This window comes from Notolepis coatsorum (genome assembly GCF_963971535.1).
Source record: "Notolepis coatsorum genome assembly, chromosome: 1".
In the NCBI taxonomy this organism is placed as follows: domain Eukaryota; kingdom Metazoa; phylum Chordata; class Actinopteri; order Aulopiformes; family Paralepididae; genus Notolepis; species Notolepis coatsorum.
Genome location: NC_140165.1, coordinates 299,015,835 through 299,035,834, shown reverse-complemented (window position 1 = coordinate 299,035,834; position 20,000 = coordinate 299,015,835). Strand labels below are relative to the sequence as shown.

The following is a 20,000-nucleotide window of genomic DNA, read 5'->3' as shown; positions in this document are numbered from 1 at the left end:
GAATCACACGCGTCTGTCTGTGTAATCTCACAGAGGAGACGGGGAACTTCACACGTTTGGACAGGGGCTATAACTTGGACCCACTTTTTGTTTCTGCTATCTCGCCAGGCAATTTTTTTCATCGAAATCCTTTTCTCTCACTCTCAGAGTTTTTCCCTCTGAGAGAAAGACGGATTGGCAATTCCTCCGGGTCCAATCCTCCCACACAGAACGGAGCAGATAATGAAGTACAGGCAGCGCCGGCCAGAGCACTGAGGCTTCCAGCTCCTCCGGCTCGGCTCAGAAACACTGCCTCAGCAAATCACATCACACAGCGACTTTTCAGCTACGCCGTAAACTGCCACTTTCTACCACCGGACCGCTGGGACACACGGCTCCTCGGCCCAAACTGCACTGCAATCAAAGTGTAGGCTGATCGTTGCAACATCACTGATGGGCAGAAAAATAAAAGAAAAAAAGAAATTCAATATATTTTTCAGCTTTGCGGTTCTGATGGGTGCTCTTCTCCGAGACCGAGTATGCGTATATACCGAGATATTTAGGAATTATATAATAGGTCATTATATTACACATTCAACCGGAGCAATGGGCCGAGCCGTGTACTGTAAACCCTCCCAGCGACCACGTCCTCCCGTGCTCTAATAGAGCAAGGCCAGTAAACGGGAGCTGTCCGGGGGCAGTAAAAACGGAGCCTAGGTCCCCCCCCCCCCCCCCCCGCCACTAAAAGTGATTCATACTGACGGGAGAGCCTCATCTGCATGTCGTTAAGCAGGGGAAATCATTCCCCCTGACGAGCAGGCATCTCCACCTGACCCCGCTCTCCGCGCGGCTCCGGCGGAGCTTTATGGGAGAATAATCTGCCAGAACATCCCGGCTCGCAGCTCATTGTGGATATAACGGCCTTGCTGCTACCACGCCTCAGCTTTCCACTGCCTAATATTCCTCCTCCTCCTCCGCGCACAAAGCTTGGTAATACCTGTGTGTGTTCACTCCATCACTGCGGCTCAGTCTAGACCTAGGCCAATCTAATACCCACTAGAATAGCGCAGGGTTTTACCTTTATCTGCTGATAAATATGCTGTATTATCTCGGCGCATAGCAGAGCACACTGGGAGTCCAAACAGACAAGCCGCCGGTGAAAGATGGCCCCTCGGAGCAAGGCATGGTTCCTTCTTTTCTTTCTTATTTCTGGGGCAGCGATGAGAATGTTTGATTTACTGGCCCTTTGGTGCAGCATTAAGGAAACAGACCCATTTCCATATTATTAAAACAACGACAAATCTATCAAAAGGGGCTCGATTCTGCCCCCCCCCCCCCCCCCCCTCTCCGCAAAGCCTCAAAATGGTGACCGCGATAAATCTCAACACGCCCCCCCCTCCTCATCCTCCACCGCCTCCCCCTCCTCCTCCCTCGGCCCCGCCTGCTAACCCTGGAGCCGGGACCGTGTCTGTGTTGTCAAGCGATGGGGAGCGAGAGGGAGGACTTGCAGGGTAAGATAAGGAGAAATAGTGCTGTCTTCAGAGGAATACAGTGTAGGAGAGATGCGGCAGATTAGAGACCAGCCGTCGCTTTATATTCCTCCAAATACAACAGCGGCTGCACGTGTCGACGCCGCCGCGGACACTGTTCCATCAGGGCGGCGAAAAACTACACTTTAAGCCCTGCCGTCGACGGGCCAGGCCGGCGAGCATCAACCCTTCTCTCTCTCTCTCTCTCTCTCTCTCTCTCTCTCTCTCTCTCTCTCTCTCTCTCTCTCTCTCTCTCTCTCTCTCTCTCTCTCTCTCTCTCTCTCTCTCTCTCTCTTTCTCAACTCTTCTTACTGCAGATATATCCTCTGCTCTCTCACCTTCTTCCCTTTCCGAGCCAGTAAAAGTTTTTCACCTGTTTTGTCTGGTGCCAGAACACAAATGTCACGTGTTAATGTCACAATGTCACAGGGGTCATTCCACATTAACACTTTGAGAGCCCACCACGTGATAACACGTGTTATCAGCCCGCCCCCTGAATGCCCACCACGACAATTAGCGTGTGATTTTTTTATTAGCGCTTTTTAGAATTCATATTTCATCAACGGAATCTCCCGTTGGTAAACCAGCCCCATCAGGAGCTCAGATGTGAAAAAACCGCCCCCTATCGTCTCCCAGATGGTAATGCACCCTTTTGGAATGGACTCAATGAAAATGGATGAGAAAAGAAAAATCCGGAATCCACATTTTACTTCTCAGGCATGTAACCCGAGCCGATCGGATTCATTGTGGACCATCAGAACAGCGTGGAATAATGTTTACAGTATGTAGCGATTTTTGGAATGGCGATCAGGAATTGGAATGATCTTTTTGGATAACATCTGATCTCAGGTAAGGAATCTATTTGACCAGTCTTAGGATAATCAGACCTGTTTTCACGGAGATATAAGCTTTTCCCCTATGTGTGTGTGTGGCTATGTGGCTGTGCGAGCGATCAGGAACTAAGATAATCGATTTTCAGCTCGCGGCCCCAGCGTGCATACGTACATATATACTATCGATAAGCTAGCGTTTATTTGAAAACGATTCATAAATAGGTCGAAAAATTACAACGTTCAAGAATATTCCAGTACAGGGCGTTTATCACGGAATCTTTTAATTTTCCTTGAAAACGAGGGCTTTTCAAAATGCTATAAAACGGAAATGAACCGATAAAAAAACAATCTGCTTCGACAATGTTGACTGGAAAATGAGTCATTGATAAGCGACCGGCAGATTAGACACATAGCCATCATTTAAAACATAGATTAGGCGTTATTAACGCTAACATTGAAGTGGATGCTGGGCATTCAAGCACTAAATCGTGCGCCCCCCTGCTGGCACTGAAAGTGTTAAGCATTCCGTGTCACCTTTGCCACGCCGCGGCTCCAGAGGTCCAGTTTATACGGAGAGGCTCCGGTGGGGGTCCGGTCAAGCCGCCGTGAAGACGACCCCACCCCCCCCCCCACCCCCTCCCCCACCCCCCCCCCCCCCCCCCCCCCCCCCCCCCCCCCCCCCCCCCCCCCCCCCCACGCCCTTCACGTGTCCCTCCGACAGACGGCTGTAAAGGCTTTCAGTGAGTTGTAAAAATGGAAATGGTGCCTCCAGTCTGGAATGGAATATGCCGCACGTGACATTTATTTCAAATCTCCTAGGGAAGATATGGGTGGCACTGTCTCCTACACTCTGTGTGCGTGTCTGTATGTCTGTGTGTGTGTGTGACTTAAATCACAGCCACTCTCCCCCTGCTCGACATGCCTCTCTCCCTGCTCTTAATTTCCCTCTCACTGTCCTGTTTAAAATTCATGGACTTCCTTATCTCTTTTTCGGAAATTATAATTATAATTCCCCCGGAGTCTGCCAAAAAAAAGTGCTCAGAAAGAAAGAAAGACAAAAATTTAAACCTTGATTGAGGTCTGCTCGGCAAGTATGTTCACATACAAATTAGCAACACAAAAGGGTCATGAAGAACATGTCAACCATTCAGTGTAAACAACGGTCCAATTACTGTACAACAGCGTGTAATAGCTAGTGGATCTGAACACAGTTTAGTAATTCATCAAGGTTAGAACACAGTCTGGCTGTTTTTACTATTTTTACTACACTATAAGGCACGACCACAGGGTTGTTATCTGTTAATTTCATGTGTAATGTATATTGGCATCGTCATTTGCTGACTGAGACGTGGCCAAATGGCAGCTTTATTGGAATTCATCTCCAATTTCAAATCTTCTCACAAAAAATATCCAGATGATTGAGTGGGAAGGAAGCTGCACAATGATTGCAAAACATTCTACGTAAAAAACGTGTAAAACATGAGAAACACCTATCTCCACTGGGCCTATCTCCACAGGCCTATCTCCACAGGCCTATCTCCACAGGCCTATCTCCAATGGGCCTATCCACACGGGCTCACCTGTTAAAGAGCTGTCCAAATTGTCCATGCTGGAGCCTGGGGTGTGTGCGATACCGCGGGGGTGCCTCGCCCCATAGCCTTCATCCTCCTCCTCCTCCTCTTCCTCCTCCTCCTCCTCTTCCTCGTCCTGCAGGTCTGTCTCCAGGTCAGACACCAGTGTGCTGGACACATAGCCCACTGGAGGTGCAGGGGCAAGGGGAGGAAGAGAGCCCCCCTGCATGTGCCTGGTGGAGACAAAGACAGCCTTCAGAACAGCAGTAGGGGTATATGTACCTCTCTATATAGAGGTATAGAGGGATGGGATCAGTATGGGTATGTACTGTACGTCTCTATATAGAGGTATAGAGGGATGGGATCAGTAGGGGTATGTACAGTACGTCTCTATATAGAGGTATAGAGGGATGGGATCAGTAGGGGTATGTAAGTCTCTATATAGAGGTATAGAAGGATGGGTAGCAGTAGGGGTATGTAAGTCTCTATATAGAGGTATAGAAGGATGGGTAGCAGTAGGCGTATGTACGTTTATATTGTACGTAGAGGTGTAGAGAGTTGGAGATGAGAGGCAGAGAGAAGGATCAAAATGTGGCATTTGATGAAAGACAGAGTGACAGGCGCTGAACGAGAAAGGAGCCGTCAAGGTAATTTCTTGTAGAGCCCTTTCACATCCCGCCGTCTGAATAACATTTGGACAATTCCGCTAATTCTACCGCGCCGCTGCTTGCATGCTAACACAATGACCCGCTAATTGCGGGCTGTAAGGGCACAAAGACGGGGCTCTCCGGGCCTGTCGAAATGAGGCCTGTCACCTCACGAGGCGGGCCCCGCGCCGCTGACAGCCTGCGTTTGTTTGAGCAGTGGCGTGTCTTTGACGCGGTTTGCAGCGGGATTTGGTTGTAATTACTGGCTCTCTCCTGTTGTCAAAAAAATGCTCTCTAACCAACGTAGTCATTACTGGGTAACACAACATCTCCTGCCTGACAAGGCCTCCCTGACACCCCACCAACACCACCCTCCCCCCCCCCCCACCGCGCCCCTCTGCTGTTATGAATGCATGCCAGTCTCTCATTCTCTCTCTCTCTCTCTCCGCCTCGCCGACAGGATGAAGTATAGCCTTCATCTGCCATGCACGAGCACCGCAACAATGGAATGTACCGCTTGGGTGTGGGGGGGCTAAACAAGCCTGGCTAAGAGATTCTGTCTCTTAGCGCGAGCAAAATACAGTAGTTGTCTCGGCGGCAGCGCGGCCATTAAAAACAGGATGATTAATGACTGTATCTCCCTGGCAGAATGCTTGACTACGACACATTTGACAAAACATGGGAAAAAAATCTAATATTGCACCAAGGCCATAACACTAGCTGAGAAAGAAAACAGAGCAACATGCAGAGTAGGCATTCCTTAAGGAAGCACATTTAAAGCCCAATTCGAGCTTACCACGACTGCTTGGCCATGTCCAGTTGGTATGCCCTGGTCAGCTCGTCCAGGTGCGACTGGAGCATGGGCTGCATCTCCTCCCGGGGGGAGGGGGTGAGGGTGGCCGTGGACTGCTGGCCGAAGGACACCGCCGCCGGGGAGGAGGCCACCCCGCGGATGGGAGGAGTGGGGACCCTGTCGTCCTCCTCCTCCTCCAGCTCATCCTCCATCCCCTGGTGGAGGTAGGTCTGCACGGGCATGGGAGGGCCCCAGCCGTCGCTCTCATACCTGGGGGAGGCGGAGGAGAAGATGGCGCTTAGCAATAGCTCATTTTAATCACCCGGAACTCAGGATTCTGGGTCACCCCCCCCTCCTCATAAAAAAACAATGAACAGATCATTTCAGCCATGACAAACCTCTGGCGAACAGACACAGATAGGGGACAAAAACCTGCCTCCAAAATACTATACAAACACCAGCACTGTTCTGGACGTACCCCTGTGACCTTGTCGCTTTGGCACATACCCCGGCCCCGCGCTGGACCGCAGAGGCGCTCAGGCTTCCATTCCCATTACAACTGTGCTTATACATGCTGAAATAATACTGGCCATAAAGAAAATGTTCATTAAAGGAATTTGTCAGCGCACACTCCATAGGACATAACTGTTTTAATACGCTGCCATTAAGAGCCTCGGATCTACCCCGAGCACAGGACCGCTCGTTTGCCAGAGAGCCTATTAAAGCAGATGACAGTGGAGTGAGGGGGATACGACACACCTACTAGACCGGAGAGACGCACTACTATCACTTCCAGGAGCTCGTTCCAGAGTGCTGTACCCTACATGATCTCTCCCTGATAGCTTTGTGGAGCATTGTTTCAGTTGTATACCGGCTGACTTGAAGCAGCCAATATGCTTTATTTAAAATATACTGTATATATAAATAGTAGGGATGTCCCGATCCGATCACGTGATCGGAGATCGGGGCCGATCACGTGATTTTCAGAAGATCGCAATCGGGGGGGGGGGGGAGATCGGGAACTTAAAAAAAAAAAAAAAAAAAAAAAAAAAAAAAAAACTAGTTCATAGTCTAGAATTATTCTGCACTAAGCACATTTTATATTTGATTATTTATGACTGAATGTAACTGAACTTGTGAAGCTAGTGAAGCTACCTATGTTACTGCACTACCTTTGTTATTGCACTATTCTGCACATCATTTGTTTTACTTTACATGATTATTACTGATAAGCTTTATTTTTATTTTGTTTAGAATTTTTATCCAATGCTGCAATAAGTGAAAGAAATAAGCTATATATCCATGTTGGATATAATGGATAGTTGGATAATGTTAAATAAAAAAACAACCTTAACACTTTGAGTGCCGACGACGAGAAATGTCGTTTGATTTTTTTATTAGCAATCTGAATTCATATTTCATCAACCGAGTCTCCCGTTGGTACAGCAGCCCCTCCAGGAGCTCAGATGGGAAAAAACGCCCCCTATCGTCTATCCCTGTGTAACTGCAGGTCAGTCGATTAGACTGGGAGATCCCTGTGGGATCTGTAGAGGTGGAGCCAACTGGCTCCATTGTGCTGGCGAGCCGTCTGATGATGAGAGATCTGATCGCGAGACGGAAAGCAGCCTGGAATATATATTTACAGTAGCCAATAATCAATCAATAAACGCGATTGATATTTGGAATGGCGATCAGGAATTGGAATAATATTTTTGGAGAACATCTGATCTAAGGTAAGGAGTCTATGTTACCAGTCTTGGGGTAATCGGAGCTGTATTCACTGAGATAACAGCGTGTCCCTATGTGTGTATGGGTGTGTGTGTGTGTGATCTTGAGCAAACGAGAGAATAGATTTTTCAGCCCGCCTCTATAGCGTGCATAAGTACACATATACTATCGATAATCTAGCGTTTATTTGAAAACTATTCATAAATAGGCCGACAAATGACAACGTGTCTAGTGTATTCGAGAATATTCCAATAAATTCCATTTATGGGGGAATCTTTAAATTTTCAGAATTTTTTTTCGAGAGAACGATAGCTTTTCGAAATGCTATAAAAAGGATATGAACCGATTAAAAAACAATCCGCTTCAACAATGTTGACTGCAAACAAGTCATTGATAAGCGACGGGCAGATTAGACACATAGCCATAATTTAAAACATAGATTAGGCGTTTTTAACGCTAACATTGAAGTGGATGATGGCATTCAACGGGGTAAAAAGGTAAACAAGGTCGGCACTGATAGTGTTAAAGGTCAACTCGATTGCATTTTTATCTTTTCTTTTTTCTTAATGCATTGCCGAAAGATTGGATCGGGAAAAATCGGTATCGGCAGTACTCAAAATCACATGATTGGGATCGGATCGGGAGCAAAAAAAATGATTGGGACATCCCTAATAAATAGGATTTGTTTTTTGGGGGTGGGGGGTGGGAAAGGATACTTGCTCAAGCATTCGTACAGATGTACTGGATATCACATACAAGTATTTGATTAAAGAGCTGTGCACGTGTGAGAGTGCAACGAGGCTTAGAATGAAACAAATCCGTTGGCATTACACTCTTAAATTAAAAGAACGTACACTGGCCAACTTTTCTCGGAGTCCCAGTTAGTGGATAACAATCTCCGTCGGATGAATCTCTGGCTCTTGTCTGCCTCCACCTCTTTCATTCCTCTTTGTGTTTTGTTTGGAACAATGCAATTATAAAGTTTCCCCACAGTGAGAATTAGCAAACAGATCAATCTGAAACCATCTGTGTCTGTGTGTGTGTGTGTAGACAAGACTGCTGGAACAATTCTTTATTATTATAATTTGTTTGCAGTCATGAAGTTTTCCCTCAGATTAAATACAGGATCAGCAGATAGATTGATCTGCAACCATCTGGGTGTGTGTGTGTGTGTGTGTGTGTGTGTGTGTGTGTGTGTGTGTGTGTGTGTGTGTGTGTGTGTGTGTGTGTTTCCATCTGCCTGCTGAGGGTAGACGGTACACACAGTGATCCTCGCTAGTACTCGTCCAGATGTAGTACAGTAATTAGCCACAAAGAGAACACACAGCACAGATCAGGCCAGATCGGACCAGAGCCCTGTCATAACACACATCTTTTGGCTGGTGTGGTGGTGGGCGTGAACTCAACAGTAGGGCCGCCTTGTTCTTCCAAACCGAGGAACAAATGGCTACTACAGTGTCTTAAGGGGAAGAAGGGACATCTGTCCAGGCATCAATATGGATGAACGTAAATTATTTCAATGTTTTTGTTGAGGTGAAGTACAGGTTAGTAGTACATAATGAGGTTAGTACATATGGTCATTGTAGGTCATTCATTTTAAAAACTGAAAGGAAGATGAAAAATAAAGAGGGGTGTCCACCATTTTAAACATGTGTATGTTCTTGTGTGTGTGTGTGTGTGGGTGTGTGTGTGTGTGTGTGTGTGTGTGTGTGTGTGTGTGTGTGTGTGTGTGTGTGTGTGTGTTCTTCCTGTTTAAACGTGTGTATGTTCTTCCTGTTTAAACGTGTGTATGTTCTTCCCGTTTAAACGTGTGTATGTTCTTCCTGGTAAAACGTGTGTATGTGCTTCCCGTTTAAACGTGTGTATGTTCTTCCTGGTAAAACGTGTGTATGTTCTTCCTGTGTGTGTATGTTCTTCCTGTTTAACCGTGTGGAACAAACACAGGAACAAGCACCACACTCTCTCCTACAGCTAGAAATAGGAGAGAGAGAGAGAATTTGTGACGTCGTCTGAATGTAAAACCGGGGGCTCCTCCATAGACATTGTACAAACCGGATGAATAACAACAATAAGAGTAATATTAAAATAAATAATGGGAGACAGTAAAACCATAATGACCCCCGGCGCACAACACCTACCCTCCGCCCTCGTGGTGCTCGTTGGGGTAATGATCCATCTCAGTGCCCGGGAGAGGGTGGATAGGGGGAGGGGGCAGGGGGACGTTGGCCCAGTTGGAGCCGTTGGCCTTCGTCGGCTTGGAGGCCGCCTTCGTCTTCTTCCTCTTCCCTCCCTTGCCGCCTTGGAGCAGAGATGAAGTGTTAAGACAGATACACTCATTGAAAATGGAATTGTGTTAAAAAAAAAGAAAAAAAGAGAAGAAAATCAATTCTAATACACGATTGGGGGGGGGACGGCTCTGTGAATTATTTACTGTGTCCAAATAACACATAGATATTCTGAAGAAAATCAATTGAGCCCACATACGGTATGAAAGCTGTACACATCCATTTCGAGTCAATTTCAGTATAGCCTTTAGAAAGTCGGTAGACAATCTCACAACACCGGATTTCAATGGGCTCCTGCCTGTCAACGTGTACACAGAGAATCTCAAGGCTGCCCTGATGGAAAGCGTGCTTCCGTTGATTGATTGGCTGAAAGGCCTGAAATCTCCATAGAAACAGGGGGGAAACGGTAGTAAAGGAGGCAGCAGCGGACCTTTGTGCTCCGCCCATCCCTCAGTGTCCCCTTCACACCAGGGGCTTTGGGCTCCCAAATGAAATATCTCTCTTCGCGGGCATCATCATAATGAATGGCTTGTGTAGTGTCTACACACTGGTGTGTGTGGCCCTAATGGAATTCACTGAGAGTCTATTAGGCTTTCATTTCTTTTATTACGGCGGAGAGCTCCCGAACCCCATCCATTTACACTCAGATCCCCTCCCCTGTCCCATCTGTCTTTATAAATCTGCCAGCTAGGGTCAGGTCAATATTGGGTTTTATATGATTTGGTGATTGTGGGAGAGACCTTTTATTTATTTTTTTGTGACAAAAAAAAACTACATTTGACTTAAAGCTCAGATCTGGATGGTTTGAAAAACTTGCTGATGGAAAATAATCAATTTTCCCATTTTCAGCTCCCAACATAATTTAAATCATGTTCTTATTGAAGCATACAAGTTGTGATTCCCTGCACAGGGTATCAGACCCCTAACCCTGGCAGTTGTAGTGCCGCGCTCTAGATACAAAGTACAAAGGGCCATGATACAAATACAGACCAGCACCTTGAAACAGCTTAAACTAATTACTTTTAAAACATGTTTTGTTGTCACATAGTCCCAAGTACATTGAGGAGATTTGTTATAATATTGCATAGTCTGAGTAGACCTCATCAATATTGCTTGTTATCTTTACCACAATATACACACTAGTGGCTAAAACGTTGACCTCTATCTGTGTCGTCAATCTTTGACCAATCTGACAATAGTCAACTAACTGTATCAATCAAATCTGAGCGACAGCAGATAAGGGTGTGTGTTCTCACGGTCGCATTTAGACACACACAGACACAGACACAGACACAGACACACACACACACACACACACACACACACACACACACACACACACACACACACACACACACACACACACACACACACACACACACACACACACACACACACACACACACACACACACACACACACACAATCTTATCTCCATACTCTATACTTGTTGATAAGTCAATAATCTGCTGATACTTTCATTATAGCAATGAACTCTCTTTCTACAATAAATATAAGTCTATAGCCAGTCTGTCCACTCTCTGCTAGTCCAATAACGACACAGATTAGGTACTCTCCTACACTATGCTTCCCTGTGTTTGCATTAGGGAGCCAATATTAGCCTTTCACCAATATATCATTAGCAGCAAAAGTATAAATAAAGAACCATCTGAATTCCTAACAACAGTGAAATAAATGCTTTGTGGCTGTTATGTTTAAGGAGATTAACATGTCTCTTCTTACTTTGACTGTTTAATTGTGTGAGACAGAGGATTTAGTTTTTTTCATGCTGTTTTAATAATAATAATAATGATGATAATAAAAGAAAATATACAATATACATAACATAATAATTATATTGGCAGATATATCGATTTCAAATATCAAAACCAGTATTGGAGCCAAACATCTCTTATTGGTCAAGCCCTAATGTGTATATTAGAGAGAACTGAGACTACACAATGTTTCCCTGTACTGTATCTGAATATGAGGGAACAGAATCTGTTCTATGTTTCTCTGTACTGTATCTTTATATGAGGGAACTGAGACTACACAATGTTTCCCTGTACTGTATCTGAATATGAGGGAACTGAGACTACACAATGTTTCCCTGTACTGTATCTGAATATGAGGGAACTGAGTCTGTTCTATGTTTCTCTGTACTGTATCTGAATATGAGGGAACTGAATCTGTTCTATGTTTCTCTGTACTGTATCTGTAGGGAAGTAGGTTTCTCAGTACTCTATCTGCATATGAGAGAAATTAGCAAAAGCCCAATGGTGGCAGACTGCAGTCTTGCCCTGCCAGTAGAGGCCTCACATCTCGATCCAGAAAATACCCCAAGATGACGTTGCCAGCCACACAGGCTAGTGAAAGCCATCGTTGGGAGCCTCTGTTGGGTACATTTGTATCTGTCATCTGTTGGTTAAAGCTCACTGCCAAAAGGCCTGTAATCACTTCTCCTCCTGCCACAAAAAAGCTCTTGTTTGGAGGCCCTTGCGCAATGTAACATGGTGTAATCTAATAAACCAACTAGACTCAGGCATGGCTACAAATTAGCTCAATGTCATCAAACAAACGTTTCCAGCAACAATCGTTATGGGCAGATTTATGGAGAGGCCAGCGTGAGCATATTGTGCAATTTGTTTTCTTCACAAAATATTGAAAATATGTGTACAGTAGATGTCGTAGCATGTGCGAACGACAAAAAAAACGCTTTGGTGGAGGAGGAAATATAAGGACTGTGGTGGGATATGTGTCAGAACGAGATTAATAAAGAATAGCCGTAATAAAAGCAACAACAGTATAGGCCCAAGGCAGGAGACACCACGGGGTAAGTACAGTCTGGAAGTAATTGGGTTTCCTAATCGTCCCTCTGGGTGACGCTCGACATTTCCCAATATATGGCAAGTTGGCATGATCATTCAATCACCCCCAAGTCCCAGTGCACAGGTCCAGCCATCAATATTGTAAATGAGTCTCTTGCAGGGAGAGATGGCCTGGCAGGGGGATTACAACAGCTTACCCCAAATATGAAAAATACAGAGTGAGAGGAGCTGTGGCCAGCGAGCTACACAGGAATTACACTGCAAAACCATCTCCTCTGACAAAACTGGGCCTCACTTCAAAGGGGAGCTAATACTAAATATAGAGATGGATGTGGGTATTTATACCCCAGGTTTGGGGCGCTCCCAGGCCTATAACTGTAGGGCTGCAGAGCCTTGAGCTTGCTTTGTTTTTATTGGGTGCGTCAGTGCTGAGAGGGAAAGCCACAGAATGGAGACAGAACGGAGAGGAGCAGACATAACTTAGCAGAGGGAGAATAATTCAAATGGAGCGTCCAAATCACTGACCAACAGGGCTTTCTCATTATTCCTCACTACTTTATGGCTCATGGTATCCATTTTTAGTTGACGAGGCAACTCTAGGAACGGGCCACTACCTGTTATGAAAATAGACAGGCCTCCAGCTAGGAGACATGGGCTACTCTACAGAAGTGTTACGGCTAAGGCGAGACAGCACCCCCAAAATAGCCTTTTTGCTTTTTTTCGACGATATTGAGATTTTGTTATATTTTGCTTCCTAAACATGTCTTCTATGAAACTAGTCAAAATAAATGTCAATAACACACATTTAGTTGTTTATTTGACTTCATTTTGCCTGATTGCACCCATAAATGTGCACATATTTAATGGAGAAGTGCCTCATTTGCATATATAAACATAAAATTCAGAAAACTTGTAATATATTTTTTCTTAGTTTATATGTACATAACAAACTGGGAAAGTTTCATAGTGATATCTATTCAAGTATTTTTTTTCCCTATTAGGGGGTGCTGTCTCACCTTAAGAAAGGTCTTTATGGCAAGAGTCTTCTGGGAAATTGGCAAAGAGATTATGCAGAAAAGGTTTGGAGACTGTGCTTGCAGAAGAGTTTTTCGTTTTTCGGGATAAGGTACACATTCTGTTTCAAGGATGGTCCATTTAGCGAAAGGTATTTATGTAGCCTCATTAATGACTTCTATGAAATGCGTCTTATTAATGTCTTCTAGGAAATGCCTTGGGCATGCTCAAATAATTGCCAGGCTACAAGGATTGGCCATCGCTAACTTAACGCTAGTGTTCTAGAGTTAGCCATAGAGCCACTGGTTTTTGCTAAAGCTAGCCATAGGTAGCATGCCTACTAGGGGTGGACGGTATGGTCTAAAATTTATATCACGGTATAATTTGAAGCATAGACGGTAACGGTATATATCACGGTATCATCGTTTTTGATAACATTTTTATTTTATTTTATATATATATATTTTTTTTTATAAAATATATATATTATATAATTAGACTTGTACTGGTATTATCTGCGAGACATCGCCACCACGCAACAAGCTCCACTGTCTGTGTGTACTCTAGTAGCCTCCAGCTACGGCCAGAATTCTCCGGAGCTGCACCTGGACCTATACTCGAGTAGCCTCGAGCAGAGCTACGGCCAGGATTCTCCGGCGCTGCACCTGGACCCTATTGTATTGGTATTATAACGTTAGCAAGCCCTCAGCTCGAATACGCATCGAATCAGTGTTATAAGACATTGATATCATGAGCTATCTGTAGCTACTGCATATATAACGTTAATACAACGCCTCAGTGAATTATTTAGTTCAATGGGACATTTCGTTTTGAACGGTGAACTAACTTGTGTTAACGTGAGCTAACAGGTAGCATACACGTCTCTAGTACTAGACTTTGTGGAGCGTTTGTTGATGTCAGGAGCTATCGGTAGCTGGCCGACTAGATACCGTTCGGTTAGACAATGCCCCATCATGTATTAAACTAAAAGTGAATAGTTGACTGGGTCATTTTGTAACGGTAGCTAAGCTAACGTTAGCTCAGGGAGACGCCGACAGCTCCCGTGTCCCGTCCCACTAGACTACTAGACCCGTGTTTACATGCGTGCGGTAGGGGCTGGCACGCCCACTGCGCGAAGCCTCCTAAATAACTTTTTCCAGTTCGCACATATCTATTATCTATGACTAATTCTATCTATTTTTAGGGGCAAATGCCAGTGAAATAGTCGCGCTGTGGTTACATGACGTCATTGCTATTTTAGAGCTGCACTACCGGTTACACGGTATACTCAAAATCCATACCGTAGAGCAAATTCATACCGTTTATACCGTATACCGTTTATACCGTCCACCCCATTGCCTACCATACCATCGTAGTGTTAACTAGTTAGCTGGCGTTAGCTAACACGTTACATGAGCTGACCACAGTCAGTTGTCAACACCATGAGGCAATTTGACACAACACAATAAATACAAATTCCACTGATCTTAATAATTATGGATTTGTGAGTTGTGGATACAATGTACATTTGTGTTATTTGTCCTGGGCATCACCATTCAATAGCCTGGTCCCAAGTTTGTAAGTATTCTCACATTCGCTATTTTTGCTTGAAATGCTCATCCCCAATTAAGATAAGATAAGATAAGATATTCCTTTATTGACTTCCTGGGTAAATTCAGGATTGTGGCATTCAATAGCACAATAGCACAGACTCTGCTGGATCTGGGAACACTTTGATTCAAAGTCTATTTGAAATGAATTATTAACATGAAATTAGCTAGCTTAGCGGCTATTGTCCTGGAAATAGCCTGTTCCCAACATTCAATAGTCCTAGAATCAGGTCATCTTGAATGCTTGAATGCTTCAAGTCAAAGTCCATTAGATCAAATTAATTATTAACGTGATGTTAGATAGCTTAGCTAGATAGAGCCGGGTAAGATATTTATTTCACCATAGCCACAAACTAGTCTCTATGGATAAGGATTTTGTAGCAGCATCGTCATATTTTCAAATTGGCTGAAAATCTGTCTTAATGAAAGGTTTAAGTGGCCTCCATGTTGATAGCAAACACATCATAACAGTGTGAACATGTAACATTGTACCAGGTGTGAATGACTTTAATGTGCAAACAAAAAGTAGCAGCGCTAAAGTTGTGTAATAACAACAACAATTAGCCAAAGTAGTAACATGATGTTTGATTTGGCTTTTTTCTTTATGTAGTTTGTGTTGGTTGTTTTGAATTCACATCTCAAATGAAGGAGTTGTGAACACGCCATAGAGTCAGCAGTGCTTTGGTTGTATGGCAACACTTGGTGATACTCTGTGTATTCCAGACGCAGTGTGACTGCTTGCTCTGGGGGAACAACATCACCACAAGGCACACTATTGAGGAGGCTGGCAGGGCCTTTGGGAGTGTCCTTAGTGTTGCATTGCAACACCGGCCAAACAAGGTTATGTGTGAAATTATAAACAAACTCAGACAAAGGCAATAATGTCCTTGAGTAAAATATTACGTGTTAACACAGGAAGTAGAACTAATCACCGAAATTACATTGGTTTAATAGCATGGCACCGCAACTACGTTATCCGACATACGTCGGGCCTAGTTCGGAATTGTGCAGTTATATAAGCTGTGAAGAGGAGTGTCATCACATGTTACCATGTGAGTGGTTGGTATAGGTGCAGCGTTCCTTTGTGACAGGCAGTGAAGGGGAATATCACGCCAGCTACAGTACAGTAAGCCCCCCTCCCCCCACACTAACGTACCTTTTAATGAGCAGCGCCACATCCCCCGGTGGAGATCCGTGCTACCATGAAAAGCTGCTCTATTTCTGTTCCTTTTCATCCTTCTATCCCTCCCTCAGAGCTGACATTCATTATTCCTTTTTTCCATCTCCTTTGCAGAAAGCGATGTACTGGAACTCGCTCGCTCTTCAAACGACACGCTTTACTTCAGTTCAAGTTGGAATCAAAGCTCGGCATGTGCCCGTATTCAGAAGGTCCTTTTCCCGGCTGTGAGCTGTGTTGTATAGAACACAATGCTGCAGAGGAATACTGTAGGAATATATTTTCTTTCCATATATAATTGGAAAACTAAAACAAGGGAACTTAACCGCGTCCTTCACCGACCTATTGACTCGTTCAAATGAATCTCAAATGAATGCTATTCAGACGGATGTTTTGTCTCCCACCTGCTCAAATGAAATAAAGCAGTTAGGAGCCCAGAGTGGAATAAATTGGCTGAAAATATGCAATGCATTCCTATAATTATATTGTTTCTTGAGGGCTACCAGGCAAGGTTAAGTGCAAGGTCACGGTCCCAGCTGAATTCTTTACAAAGGTTGAATCAAATTAATGTGTCCAAATATGATCTAAATCCCTGACATTTCAAGGGAAAATATCTTGAGGCAAGGAAATTAAATACACATCAGCTTAAAGTAATCAAGTACTCCTTTACCCTCTATCCCTCCTCTCTGCAAAATATGCAAATGGTAAGCCCTTATCTATTCCCCGTCGACCCGTTCGAGCTTGAAGAGGAATATTCTCTACTGTTCTTTACTGCCAACTTCTCTCTCTCTCTCTCTTCCGTTGCGCTCCTCTCGGCCTGATCAAATTCACGCGGGCAATTCAGCCGGTTCCCCTATACCCCATCGTCAGAGCCCATCTTAACCTGCCCAGAGTCGTCCAGGGGAGGGATCTGGCTGTGAGGCACGGCCACTTCGCAGCCCCTCTCTCCAGCCTAGTGGCGCCCAGTGCATTGGATTAGAGAGCCGTTAAGGCAGTGGGTTGTAACTAGATTAGAGAGCCGAGCGGAGGAGAGGGGAGGCTGGCGGAGGACTCTGCTTCTGTGTCCTATAAATGACATTGTAATTCTCTGAACATGGGTTTTAGTGTAGCCGGCCGCCATTAGGGGGAGAGAGAAAAAGGGGAGGCAGTCTTGCCACTTTACGCAGCCAAGCGTCTCTGATGATGTGCGTCGTTGTGTGTGTGTGTGTGTGTGTGCACGCGTATGTGTGTGTGGGCCACTCAAACCGTCTGAAGGAGTCCCTCTGTCCCTGTAGCCGTCTGCTCACACACTCAGCGAGAGACACACAGCCTTCACGAGGGCTCGGCAGTGATGGCAGGAACCCAAAATTACAGCCTGCAGCCATTATCGGCAGATCAACAGTAGCATAGTCACACCCCAGTAGATTCACGCGGTTCATACTCCTCCGCTGTGTGGACTACGTGCTACAATGCGCCGCCGTACCGCGTGGCAGTACAGTGGATGGATGTACTTTAAAAAACGGGGGGACGGACGGACATTTAATTAAAAGATGATAAAATAGTTGGAATTTGCGGTCGGTCACTGTACCATTCACCTGCGACGTGAGCAGGGGGAGCTGAGTAAGCAGAAGCGTTATCGGTGAGGGAGTGTTAATAAAAAGAAATTCCCATGTCAGGTTTGCAATGCACATGCAATTAACAGATCAATAAAGCAATTAAGAAATCAGTCAATTAGGAAGTCAAACGGCAGAGCCCCTGGCACGTCCCAGCGTGCTTTGCATAACCCCCCCCCCCCCCCTCGCTGTCATCGCTCCAGTCCTCTCGCCACCGCCCGATTCGCCCAGCTGTGCTCCGCCTGTGAGAAGCTAATGTTATTAAGATAAAACACGTTATTTTAAAACAACGCTCTTCACTAAGAGACGTGGTATACGAGCTTGTCGTTAATACAGTCTGCTACAGGCATGTATACAGTATATTAAGGGGGGAAATACATCAATAAAAAAGGACTTTTACACAGGCACGGGAAGGGACAGCATGTTCCCGTCGTCGCTCAGTAACAGGAAGGAGCAGGGTGAGGCGGGCGGGGGAGGAGACGGAGCGACGACACCACCCCCCCCCCTGCGGTGTTCAGGAACCAACCTGAGAGGCTGCCGCTGCGCTCTGAGCTGTTGTGAGAGCTGGTGGTGCTGAAGTCTTGTGACTGGTTGTGGGGTATTCTACTAGACAATCCCTCGGCCAAGCGGTAGTCAGGAATGAAAAGGAGTGCTAGAGTGGAGGTTAAAAAGGGGGTAAAAGAATAAATGAATACAGTGGTGTCAGGTGACTTTGGCGGAGAGGCACAGGCGACATGCAGACATGCTGTTAGAGAGCACCAGGCAAGCAGTGGATGTTCGCCCCCCCCCCCACCCCTCATCCCCCACTGTCTAAACACTCATACACACATCATTTTATGATCCATTCGCCTTTCTGTGTGGCACTACTGAACTATGTGACGGTATCGCTGTGTTTAATTTTTTTGGATGGAATATTTAAACGGGAAAAAAATAACCAAAACGTTTCAATCTACGAACCGGGATATAATAAGTGAGTCCACTAGTGGAGATTTGAAGTGATTATTGTTGCCCGTCCCCAAGAAGATATCATCACTCTGTTGTGTAATCACGTAATATCTCACGTCATAAAAATAATGCCATTAAGAATTAGGCAAGGACTCCGTGAGACCCATTACATTAAGGGGCACACTGTAAAAACTATAATGAATCTATTTTAGACCGTTGGAAAATGAGATCATAAATATGTATTAGGGCACGGCCCGAGAATACTCATTAGTCAAAGTAGGAAACTCCACGAGGATAAAAAATAATAATAATAATAATAATAATAAAATCCAGCATCAAATCTCGGGTAATTAACTCGGATTACTTTCTTAAATATTAGCTGAGCCGAAATGGATAGGTAATTACTCTGAGACCGACGGCGGCGGTGCCGGTCGTCAGAGAAAAAGCTCAAGGAAATAGATGGTCGGCTTAACGGCACAACTCCTTCACACAGTGTTTAGTCAACCTTGGAGAGTAACCAAGACGACGTCTGCCGGGCGGGGAGGAGAAATGACTCTTTTAAACACAACCTTCCCCTCGGCGGACAGTGGAGGTTAGAATGGGCTGGAGAGACTTATGGGGAAACAGTGTGTATTAAACTGCAAGCTGCCGTCGGGTCACGGTGAACTTGAGGCTTGAACCCGCCGAGAATGAGGTATATTGTGAGAAAAACACTTCATTCTGCTCTGTCACTCGACACGGTTTGCGACGGGGGGCGCTCCGTACTGTGCACTCCCCCCTGCTAAAGGAGGCGGGACATGTCTGTAGTCACTAAAACCTGCCACGCATTAAACACCACACCGACATTCTCACAAGACGGTCTCTCTACGTGTTCTCTATATACACGATCGCTCCCTCTGTCGGGGACGTACTGTTATTGCAGGAGTTCTTGTCGGGCAGGGAGTAGCCCAGGCTCGCCATCTCCTGCTTGGCCTGGAGCGAGGCCTTCCACTGGGACTCGGGCAGGTCCACGGCCAGCTCGTGGATGCTGCTGGAGTGGAGGATCTGGCTGGTGGCGTAGGGCGTGGCCTGGGACCCCTGGCCGGGGCTGTTGTAGTTGGCCTTGGTGGTGAAGTCTATGCTGCTGTAGATGGCGCCGTCCGAGAGCATGGTGCCCGACTTGTCCCCCTGGCCGTTGGGGAGATCTGGGGAGGGAGGGGAGGGAAGGAAGGGAGGGAGGGAGGGAAGGAGGGAGGGAAGGAGGGAGGGAGGGTTGAAAAGAACCATGTCTGGCCGTTAAAAAGAGATCTGTAACCCTGGAGTGTTTGGATAAAAGCGGGGAGGCGGAAGGAGGAAGGAGACGGTGACGGACAAAGCCGAGTGCTCCTGGCAGATTAGGAGCAGAGTCTAACTACGCGTCAGGTGAACGTGACCTGGTCAGGAGCGCAGGAGGCCCCCGGGAGGACCGAGGAGTGACCACAGCCTGCAGC

The 20,000-nt window shown here is 45.7% G+C and overlaps 1 protein-coding gene across 1 annotated transcript in view; it reads right to left on the bottom strand.

Annotated features, from left to right (window-relative positions):
* The window catches only part of robo2 (roundabout, axon guidance receptor, homolog 2), a gene marked incomplete at both ends in the record, with an annotated part of 78,294 nt that overhangs the window by 14,219 nt on the left and 44,075 nt on the right, over nt 1-20,000 (bottom strand). The window contains 6 exon segments of the mRNA XM_084310625.1: nt 3,922-4,145; nt 5,356-5,622; nt 9,219-9,378; nt 18,113-18,238; nt 19,443-19,731; nt 19,734-19,896. Coding sequence (XP_084166751.1) covers nt 3,922-4,145; nt 5,356-5,622; nt 9,219-9,378; nt 18,113-18,238; nt 19,443-19,731; nt 19,734-19,896 — 1,229 coding nt within the window.